Source organism: Coturnix japonica, chromosome 4, assembly GCF_001577835.2.
Source record: "Coturnix japonica isolate 7356 chromosome 4, Coturnix japonica 2.1, whole genome shotgun sequence".
NCBI classification, from domain to species: domain Eukaryota; kingdom Metazoa; phylum Chordata; class Aves; order Galliformes; family Phasianidae; genus Coturnix; species Coturnix japonica.
Genome location: NC_029519.1, coordinates 77,731,448 through 77,742,656, shown reverse-complemented (window position 1 = coordinate 77,742,656; position 11,209 = coordinate 77,731,448). Strand labels below are relative to the sequence as shown.

Here is an 11,209-nt window from a genome sequence, read left to right as displayed (position 1 = left end):
CAGGGACAGCGGCTGGAGCTGGAGTGCCAGATATCCAGAATCACTTGGGGAGCATCTTGGTTCCGCCTGGACAAGGATGGGAAACTTTACTTCATTGTCTCCAGTAATTCTCTGTACAACACGATCATTCATGAGGATAAGAGAGTATCTCAGCACTTCGAGGTATCATGGAGAGATGGCTCTCCTTGGCTGGTGGTGAAGTCCTTCACGGCACAGGACCAGGGGATCTATTTCTGTATCAGCTTCATCAACCAGGTGCTGCAATTCAGCTTGGGACAACCCGCCTTCTTCCCAGGTCAGCAACAGCTTCGCCCACCTCGCTTACACCCAGCTCCCCTGCCCGTGCCTTCTCAACCCAGCCCATTGCCCACACTCCCCATGGCCCTGCTTCTTTGCCCAAGCCGTCTCATCACACAGGCACTGCTCTTCCTCATACAGGCTCCCTGCCCAGCAGCTTCATTCACGGTACCGGCCCTGCCTAAACACAGAGGTGGTCACACAGCTCAGCAGTGACCATCCCATCCCACCAGCAGCTCTGAGTGGTGGCTACAACCACCACCTCCTTCCTCACCTGACCTGCCCTCTAAGTCCCAACAGCCTGCACATACTTAAAGCAAATCAAAAATAAACTCAAACAGCCCCATGACTCTCAGGGCATTTTTTACAAAAGAGGTAACAAAGAGCTCACACAAACAGAGAGGGTGGATAAGAAATTAGGATCCCAAGTCACTCAGTTCCAGGGATGGGCAGCATGTGAAAAAATAACTGTTCCAAGGAGATCCTATGAAAGTGCTTTCTCTGCCGGTCATTTCATGGCACAAACAGGAGGAAGCTCTTCTGCCATATCTCTCTGTATGCACTTATTTCTTCTTTCCAGTCGAAACAACAGCAGCAACCACCACAACCACCGCCACCACCCAGAGCAGCCCGGTAACCAAGAAGAACAGCACACAACAGGGCTCGGATGCAGGTAACCCAGATGTGGGGAGGCAGGGGCTCTGCCAGCAGTGCTACTTTGATCAGAAGAGCCCAAATTCAAGTCTCTGCTGACTACAGACATTTCAGGATGCAGGCAGATGTCTGCAACTGGGACTTTCCCCTTTCTTCTCTCTCCTTTCTTCCTGCAGGAACAAGCAATGAGAACACACCACATCTTTGCCATGATACAGTCATATGGGTTAACCTGGCTGGCACCTGCCTCCTCCTGCTCCTCACTGCCATCACCATCAACATTGTACACTGCCGAAGTAAGTTGCACTCTGACACCCTGCAGAGCTTCCTGGAGCCTCACACCACAGAGCACAGCCCCCTCCTCCAGGGAATGGGCTCTGGCTCAACATTGTAATTCACTGAAAGCAATCCACAGTACTGACAGGGAAACTAAATGGGGGGGGGGAATCATGGAGGGAGATCGATCCTGATGGGCACTTAGTCAGCTTACAGCCCACACGTATCCTTTAACAGATGCTGCCTTAAACCAGAAATCCGTATTCTTCTACACTGTTATGAAACCTCAATTTCAAATGCAAGATTGCGATTTAAAAGTAAATTCAGAAATCTTCATTGATATTTTTAGTTCCTCCTTGCTAAAGTGGACAGATCTTCCAATACCAACAGCAGGAATCATCAGCAGTGCTGAAATCAACACAGCCACGCGTCACTCGCGCTCACCACAAGCCCATCCCTTGCAGGACGGAGCTCACCGTAAGCAAGCAGTGCTGCGTGGCTGCTCAGCAGAAGGCACACAGGCGTCCTCCTCAAGCACCGCCCTGATCCCATCAGCAACACACACAGCTGCCCTGATGGAGCGCGGCCATTTGGATGACCCTTCTATGCCTACACATCAGCCTCACCCAAAACTCACCTCTCATACCCCAACCTACCTCTCACTTCCAAGGTATTCCCTCTTAGAAGCTACTAATTCTTAATGCTCTCAGGTTTTTTTTTCTTAGCTTTCATTCACAGTTCTCAAATAAAAGAATATTTCAAATAAAAGAAATTGACTCCAGCTATATTCAAATATATCTCTCTATCTGACCAGGGATCCATGGTGGGAAATCCCTCCCACTTTTCCAACTGAAATCCCCACAGGAAGCACCAACATCGCTCATCTCAAACTCACGTCCTCCTGAGCCCTGTTCCAAGTCCTGTCAGACTCTCCCTTCCCTCCAGGACTTTGTCTACATTCTCCTCAGCCATATCCCATTGATTATTGTTTAACAGAAATAAACTAAATACAGACCAATTTCAGCACAGCCTCTACATATACTAAACAGTGATGCCTTTGTTTTTAAAGGTAGGAAGAACTTCCAAACCTGAGAGCTCATCTCTCTTTCCCAACTCTCTTAGTCGCACCATCAGTGCTGCTGATGGCCGCTGCTCAGCAGGTGAGGACTCACCATGACCTTGTGTAAATGCATCTCAAACATCACAGTTTAACTTTGGCCGACCTTAGTTACCCCATTCCAGAAAGTTTCACAGTGGCTTTCCTTACTCACCAGAATGCTCTGAGGCACAATCAAATGAGCCCAGCAATAGCCAGTTTTGGCCCATTTTCTCACAAGACAGCACTTGCACCACACAGCATTTCCTGGTTTCTGGCATCCAGGAACGGGGGGCACATTTGCAAAGCAGGAATACAGCAACACATCACAAATAACAGCAGAGCCAGGAAATAACAACAGAAGACACAAATAACACCAGCACAGGGAAACGGCCGCTACTATAAGTGCAAAGCTGCAGGAAGCCCAGCACTTACCAACGTGTGAGTGGTCACCTGGAGGCAGCAGCAAGGGCCCTCAGTGCTGAGGCATAGCAGGGTGTTTTTTGGCAGGCCGGAAGTCCCTGTGGTTGTAGAACAAGAACACAACAATTTATATTAAGAAAAGAATTACCGTGCGTGAGTGTGGGTCATGGGGCTGCAGTGATGGCTGCCACATCACAGACCTCCTGCCCTGCACACACCACCTTCTGCACAGAAACCATAAAGAGAACAGCTGAGCTGAAGCACTCAGCTACATGTCAGCAATGCATGGACACAGAAATGAGAAGTGTGCGTGGATCAATTTGAAAATAGAAGAAAACATCATAAAATCTGCTGCATAAAACATAACATGCAGCCTATGAGAATGGAACAGGTCTTATCCTTGTTATTGACAGGGTGGATATGATGAGTGTGACCCAAATGGCTGAGAGACAGCAGATTGTGTCAGTCTGAATTTCAACACAAGACAATGCAGCAAAATCCCTGAGGTAACATTAACAACAAAGCTATCACGATAAACCCAAGTCCTGGATCACAGATGAAGAGCTGCAGAAATCATTTCTCACTGTTCCACCACAGAGGCTGAACACGGACTGCACACAGAAGAGGGTCCTGATGACATCACATCCTCTCCTATAAGTTACGCTGCCTCCAAAGTTCAGTGACAAAGATCAGCCGCGCTGCGCTGCACCGCCCCGAGGACGATGGCCGGGTCTCCTGCACTGCTCCTCCTGCTCAGCCTGGGGCTCTGTGAGTATGGAAGCGGGCTTACGGGGCACCTGTGCTGGGAGGAAGGAGGACACTGGGGGAAGGCATTCCCCCTGCACCACGGCCAAGAACATGGGCAAAAGGGACCACAGGGAAAGAAGGGGCAAACCCAAAGGATGGAATTCAGGGCTGCTCAGGGACTGCACAGGGAAGCGGGAGCGGTGGGACTGCAGCGCGATATGCAGCAGGAATAGACCCAGGTCAGACAGGTGTTGCTGGAGGCCATCCCTCCACATTCACCCTCACAGCCCACATGCCTGCCTGCCACACACCGCACCAGCAGGGAAGAGCCCTGCCCAAAGGACCTGGGAGCTCTTCCTGAGCAGCACCTGAGGGGACATGGCCGACTTCTGCCCACAGGCAGCACCGGTGCCCAGCGACAGAGGAACACGATGGTGGCCAGGTTCCATGAGTGGAATATGAAGCACCCCCAGCAGGGACAGCGGCTGGAGCTGGAGTGCCTGCATTACGAGAAAAACAGACGTATCTTCTGGATCCACCTGGACAAGAGTGGGAACCTTCACTTCATTGTCTCCAGTACCCAATCTTATTCCAACACAGTGCAAGAGGGTGACAAAAAATCTACAAACTTTGAGGTAATCTGGAGAGGAAACTCCCCTCGGCTGGTGGTGAAGTCCTTCACGGCATGGGAACAGGGGACGTATTACTGTGTCAACTTCATCAACCAGGAGCTGCACTTCAGCTCTGGACAACCTGCCTTCCTCCCAGGTCAGCAACAGCTTCACCCACCTCGCTTACACTCAGCTCCCCTGCCTGTGCCTTCTCAACCCGGCCCATCACCCACACTCCCCATGGCCCTGCTTCTTTCCCAAACCATCTCATCACACAGGCACTGCTCTTCCTCATACAGGTTCTCTGCCCAACAGCTCCATTCATGGTACCAGCCCTGCCCAAACACAGCAGTGGTTGCAAACCCCAGTTGCACCTCTCTATCCCATCAGCAGCTCTGAGGGATGAGAGTTACAAAGGACACAAAGATACCACCTCTTCACAAACTGCATCTGGCACATTAAGTCCCAGCAGCAATCATATGCTTACAGCATCTCAAAAAGACACTCAAAAACCCCCATGACTCTCAGGACATGTTTTATAACAGAGATAACAAAGAGCTCACACAAACTGAGGGGACAGATAACAAATTAGGAGCCCAAATCCCTCAGTTCCAGGGCTATACAGCATGTGAAAGCATCACTGTTCCAAGCAGATGCTATAAATGTTATTTCACTGCTGGTCGTGTTCTGACATAAATAGGAGGAAGCTCTTCTGTCATAGCTGTCTGTATGCACTTATTTCTTCTTTCCAGTAGAGAAAACAGCAGCAGGACAACACATCACACCCACTGCCACAACCCAGAGCAGCCCGGTCAACAAGAAGAACAGCACACAACAGGGCCCAGATGCAGGTAACCCAGATGTGGGGAGGCAGAGGCTCTGCCAGCAGTGCTACTTTGATGAGAAGAGCCCAAATTAAAGTCTGCTGAATACAGGCATTTCAGGATGCAGGCAGATGTCTGCAACTGGGCCTTTCCCTTTTCCTCTCTCTCCTTTCTTCCTGCAGGAACAAGCAATGAGAACACACCACGTTTCTGCCATGATACATTCATATGGGTTAACCTGGCTGGCACCTGCCTCCTCCTGCTCCTCACTGCCATCACCATCAACATCACACACTGCCAAAGTAAGTCGCACCCTGACACCCTGCAGAGCTTAATGGAGCCTCACACCACAGAGCCTTCGCGGGCCGCCGGTGCAGCCTGGGGCAGAAGTCGGCCATTCCCCTAGGTGCTGCTCAGAAAGCCCGGCCTTTGTGCAGGCTCTTCCCTGCTGGTGCGGTGCGCGTGGCAGGCAGGCAGGTGGGTGTGAGGGTGAAGCGGAGGAGGTATCGTGTCCAGCACACTTGTGTGCCGTGCTGGAGTCCCTGGACTGAGTGTTTTGAGCGCGCGGCTCTGGAGAATGGATGCTGGCCTTGAGAGCAGCCCCTTCAGCTGCCTTGTGTGGGCTGCTGCCATTTTCCCAGCTTCTTGCCAAGTGGTTCCCCACTAACAACTGCCCGTGCCCCTCTCTCCCCTTCCCCATCCCTCCAGCAACACCAGTCTGAACAGCTCTTTCCTGCTGCGTATCGCCTGCCAGTCCCACTGCTCCCACTTCCTGCGCAGTCCAAGAGCAGCCCTGAATTCCATCCTTTGGGTTTTGCCCCTTCTTCCCCATGGTCCCTTTTGCCCATGTTCTTGGCCGTGGTGCAGGGGGAATGCCTTCCCCCATGTCCTCTTCCCTCCAGCACAGGTGCCCCGTAAGCCCGCTTCCATACTCACAGAGCCCAGGCTGAGCAGGAGGAGCAGTGCAGAGAACCCGGCATCGTCCTCCGGGCGGGCAGCGCAGCGCGGCTGATCTTTGTCACTGAACTTTGGAGGCAGCGTAACTTATAGGAGAGGATGTGATGTCATCAGGACCCTCTTCTGTGAAGAGGTGGCGTTCAGTGAAGGATGATTTCTGAAGAAGTCCAGTAGAGATCCAGAGCTCGGGCTGTTTTTTTTTGCTGCAGTATCTCAGTTGAGATTCAGACTGACAGACACTCCTTGAAATTAAATCATCCATTACAGACTGATGCGTCTCTGCCATTTGGTTCACTCACATCACATCCAGACCTGCTCAAAATGGAACAAGTTCCATGATGTGGACTCTGGCCTCAGGCTATGTTCTCGTCAGACATTCTTCTACCTTCTCTTGCTCATCCTATGTGGTCTGGTGTGATCTCAAACCACACTGTTTTCTTCGAAGAGCAAACAAGAAGTGGGAATGTTACAGCACAAATCATATGCAGTTTGATTTCCAAGTCCACCTATTTCTGACAATGGCTCTTCCCCAGCCCTTTCTATCTTTGCAATTGTTTTTCAGATGCTGCTTGTTCAAGGCAGGTCTGTGACGTGAAACCCATCAAAAAAGCCCCATGTGCCAGTGGCATGCAAATTTTTACTTCTTTTTTTCCAAAGCAGAATTTTTTGTGGTCTTATTCTACGACCACCACTGACAAATAAATGTGTCAACATTCATGCCTTTGATGCTGCTCCAGTGACCACTCACACATTGTAAGCGCTGCAGCTTTGCACATATGCAGTTAACAACAGTTTCCCCGTTGCTGGTGTATTTTTGTCTCAGTTGTTATTTCTGGCTCTGCTGTTATTTGTGATGTGTTTGCCTGTATTCCTGTTTTGCGATTAAGCCCCCTGTTCTGAATGCAGAAACCATGAAATGCTGTGTGGTGCAAGGCTGTTTGTGAGAAAATGGGCCAGAATTGTCTGGTTATCCCTGGGCCCATTTCTTTGGGCCTCAAACTTATTTTGGTGAGAAGGAAAGCTGCTGTGGAGCCTCTATAATCTGTTATTCTAGGCCTTGCTAGAGTTTAGGACAGCATCAACGTAGAGCAGCTTTTTTTTTTTTTTTACAATAAAATGAGAACATTTGGCTTGTCCATCCATTTAATAGCATCACAAGCATGCTCTTTGTGTCTGCTGTAAATACATTCTTCTCAGTTGCCAATAGATCCATTCTACCTTTGAAGTGAGATCAAGAGCTTTGAGGAGTGCCTGACTTCACTGCCTGATGGAGGAACGTGGGGCAGGAGCTGAAAGCTGTTGGCATGCCTTGTGGATGGCTGAAGCTGTCCCATGTTTTGTGAGGTGCTGCACTGAGCTGCTTCTGCCTTATAACCAGAAATCTGACCAAAGCCAGAACAACTTCTCTTTTTAGTGGTTCAGTGTGGTTTGTTTGGAAGGGAACCCGTCGGTGAATGCATTAGGTTGAATGTTTCTTGGGACTGGATTCTCATCCTGCCATGGAGTACGGTTGCCTACACACAGCATCTTGTCTTTAGAGATGTGTTAGATGAAACTCTACAAGAGGAGTACATAAAAGTTCAGGAAGACCTATTGCCTCTTTTAGTAGGGGCATCTTACTTCCAATTTCCTCCAAGTATTTCCATATCAATAAAGGTAATAAAGATTGGGGTCTACTGCTGGCCTGTTAATGAGACCTTCTTGTTTTTATTTGCAGAATTTGTCGTAATCTCCACATTCTCATCTTGTGGGGGAATTGAAACACCCCAGATGTCTGCTGAGAAAGCAACACAGTGAGCTGCAAGAATCCCGAGAGACTCCTCTCATGTTTGTTGAGGATAACTTTCTGTGCGGGTATTAGACAAACTGAACCGGAGGTGTAATGTTCCTGGAGCTGTTTCCTCGCCAGCACAACAGGAGCTCATTGAAGAGGTTTAGGTTGGAGGTGTTCTGGGATGCACTGGACACGCTCTGGTAGAGTTTGTGATCTTGAGGATGGCTCTGTCAAAAAGCAAAATCAGGATCCCAAACTTCAGTAGAACAAATTTCAGAGTACTCAAGGATTTACTGTCTGAGTTCCCCTGGGAAGCTGTCCTTACAGAACAAAGGAGTGTAGCAGAACTGGCAGCCTTCGAAGGATGCCCTTCTGAGAGCACAGGAGCAAACTGTGGGATGACTTGTATAGGCAGAGATGTGTGGCCTGGGAAGAATACAGAAATGCCTGTCTGGACATGCAGAGATGGGTAAGAAAGCCAAGTGCAGATGAACTGTGTTGGCAAGGGATGTGAAAAAAGAAGAAGGGATTATACAGTACAATTGATCAGAAGAGACAGACCAAGGAGAGTGTACCCCTCTGATAAATGAGAAGGGGAAAACTTGCTGCAAACAGACACAGAGAAGGCTGAGGTACTCAGCGAGTTCTTTGCCTCAGTCTTCACTGTCAGTCAGGTTTCCTCTGTCTCTCACATCCCTGAAGCTCTAGCTGGAGACTGGGGAAGCAAAATACCTCCCACTGTATAGAGAAAGGCAAGTCTGAGACTGTCTCATGAAATCAATGCAGTATCAAGTCCATGGCACCTCAGGGTCATGCAAGGAGAGCGTTCTGAGTGAGTTGCCAGAACTTTCCAATCATATTTAAAAGACCGTGACTGTGAGTGTATGTTGCCAGTTGACTGTAGATAGCAAGGAAACATCACTCCCATTTTAAGAATGGAAGACCGTGCGTGAACTACAGAACAGTGAGCCTCATCTCTGTGCCTGGGGAGATGATGCAGCAGACCTTCTTGGGTGCCACATGCAAAGTGAGGAGTGATCTGAGACAACCAGAGCAGCGTCCTTCACAACAAAGGGCAGACTGAGCACTGACCAATCTGTTGCCTTCTGTGCATGGAGTGTGATAACGCTGGTAACACAAGAGAATGGCAACAGTATGTCAAGCACCTGTACTCCACATGACTTAACGACATTTCAGATAGTTAAAGCTAGGAAGTTCATTCCATACCATGGAAGCTTGCGTCAGACAATAAAGTTATCTCAGCATAACGCGTGTGTCTTTTGATGCGTGCTTTCTCTCTTCTGGAAACAGTTAGAACACATGTCTCCTACAGTCTGGCTGTGTATACAGCACGAGGAGTCCCTGCAAGATGGGCTTAGTGGGAGCAACGTAGTACGCATGGACCTGTGTTGACTTTCAGCACTTGCTGGCTCATCCCTCTGTTTAATATAAGAATACTGAACCTCCTTAGTACCGGAGGAATTGAAATCATTCTAAGAAGTTTTCAGCTTTATCTCTAATCACAATATTTGTTTCAAACAAATGAGGAGGTCCAAAACCCATCAGACTTCAGACATGCAGCTTATCCCGGTGTGAAATGGAGCTAGTGCCCTTATCTGAGCACAACTCGTTGATTCCCCTTTTCTTTGCAGAGCCTGCAGCTCTCAAAGTCTTTGGTTAAAATCTCATGTTGCAACACTCACACACATCGTCCACCTGTGTGTTTACCCACGTACAAGCAGCCATACAATACTACACAACTGGATATTTCTACCTGTAAAAACCTCAACCTTTGCTTAAGAAACAGATTTGCAAACCAACAACCGCTCCTGCACACTCACATCCCCCCACAGAGGCTGCCCTAAACCCAGCAGTAGGTCAGATATCTCCACACCATGCATATGCTTGAGCTGCGAAAGTTGATACCCAGGGCCGAGTGTTCAAAGGGTTAAGCTTCGTGCAAGAAGAGATGATGGCTTTGCATCAAGCAGCTTGCCACCAGGCTCCTCAGTGCACCTCATCTCTCCAATGAGCCTTAAAGCTAAGGGAGGTGCAGCAGTCGCTGAAATAGCTCCATATGCTGCCACCCAATTTGGAAGCCCAGTGAACAATTCACTCCTGCAGGCACAGCAGGCGATTTTTCTTGCAGCTGGAGGCAGGAGACAACCAAGCGTGCAGTTCTGCAGCGCACTCTGACTTCTCCCGCCACACCGCAGAGACTTGCTGTAGTTCTGCACTGAATCTCAAGGCTTTATGTCTACCAGATCACTATGCGCAATTCCTCAGGGTAAATGATGGTGAGAGTTGAACCTGCTCAAGCAATCTATCTTATGTTAGACACTGAAACCATTCTCAAGTGTTTAAACTCATGTGAACGGAACTCACAATCCGAGCACCTCTGCTCAGCATAAGCCCACCATTGCCACAGTCAGGTTATCTGAGTGAGGGTCTCCGTAGCTGTACTGCTGTAATCCCGACAGCCTGACCCACCTACCATCAGTAGTTCAGCATTCCACCAAGGAGCACACAGACTCCCTCCTAACCTTGACAAGGACAGATAGGGGGATTTTCTGGGACCATTGTCTAGCAGTTGAGGATAAACTTCCCAGGACGGGGTTAGTGCTACTTGCAATCCCTACAATGGTTACAAATCTTAGGAGGGAACTTCTAATTTACTGTTGGTTGGTCTATCAGCTTCACGGAGATGGACCGCAGTCTGGATTGTCCAATCCTCCTGCCAGAACCAGATGCTGGCTGATATGGCAGCACTATTGGCTTTGCTTCATCTGTTTGTGTGGTCACTACTAAGTTATGATGTTGGTTGCCTATTTATATTCAACCTTGTGTAATTTCACTCGTAGATTTCGCACTTACACCTTGGAACAACAGTAAAAAAACAACAAAACCAAACATAAAAAACAACAACCATCAGTAAGTGAAGCAAACCTGCCTAATGAACAACACCCCGTACAAAGATCAGCCGATCATCACTATTTCAAAAAAAGAAAGGCTCGCCTAATAATGACCCTTTTCCATCACACAAGACAAAAACTAACTGTCAGCTGCTAATGGTTTCACCTTTTAAGCAGCCTGTGGTATCCCACTGCACTCAAAGGGGAGTGTCTTGCTTATTCCATACAGAGAACGCGTCTCGGAATAAGGCAAAAGATAGGAGCTGTGATGTTCGAGATGCGATTTGGAAGTATTAGAAGGCTGAGACTTTAGCTGAAAAGTACGTGGCTCCACACAAATTGAAGTATTCATCTGGAGAGCTCTCCAGAATTTGTGACTAGGGCAGGGGTGGTGCGGAATGGAGCTAATGAGGGCCCACTGCTCTTTTCAACATCTAATGACATAATAAGTAAGGCAGCAGCATGAAGCTGCTGGATGGTTTCAGGATTAACGTCATAAAGCAAAGACCAGTCCCATTCACCCAACAGATAATCCGTTGCGAGGAGTAAGCTGGAGACGAGTGCAGAGCTGCGGAGTTCAAGCATCGTGAGGAGAAGGGCGTCTGGTTGTGTGTTACTGCCATAGTTGCACCAGGCTC

General features: G+C 48.8%; 2 protein-coding genes, 1 long non-coding RNA gene and 1 pseudogene across 3 annotated transcripts in view; 3 read left to right on the top strand and 1 right to left on the bottom strand.

Moving 5' to 3' along the window:
- The window catches only part of LOC107313872 (T-cell surface glycoprotein CD8 alpha chain-like), a gene marked incomplete at its 3' end in the record, with an annotated part of 3,352 nt that extends 2,067 nt beyond the window's left edge, over positions 1–1,285 (top strand). The window contains 3 exon segments of the mRNA XM_032444441.1: positions 4–295; positions 878–969; positions 971–1,285. Coding sequence (XP_032300332.1) covers positions 4–295; positions 878–969; positions 971–1,285 — 699 coding nt within the window.
- A 13-nt stretch (positions 1,286–1,298) lies between these two features.
- LOC116653328 overlaps positions 1,299–11,209 on the bottom strand; it is a 35,017-nt gene continuing 25,106 nt past the window's right edge. Inside the window, exon 4 of the long non-coding RNA XR_004306913.1 lies at positions 1,299–2,844. This is a non-coding gene — a long non-coding RNA (uncharacterized LOC116653328). The remainder of the gene's footprint in view (positions 2,845–11,209) is intronic.
- Positions 3,265–4,510, top strand: LOC107314071 (annotated as a pseudogene).
- Positions 5,037–11,209, top strand: part of LOC107313871 (T-cell surface glycoprotein CD8 alpha chain-like) — a 30,317-nt gene continuing 24,144 nt past the window's right edge. The window contains exon 1 of the transcript XR_004306911.1: positions 5,037–5,230. The gene's annotated coding sequence lies outside the window, so the exon portion shown is untranslated. The remainder of the gene's footprint in view (positions 5,231–11,209) is intronic.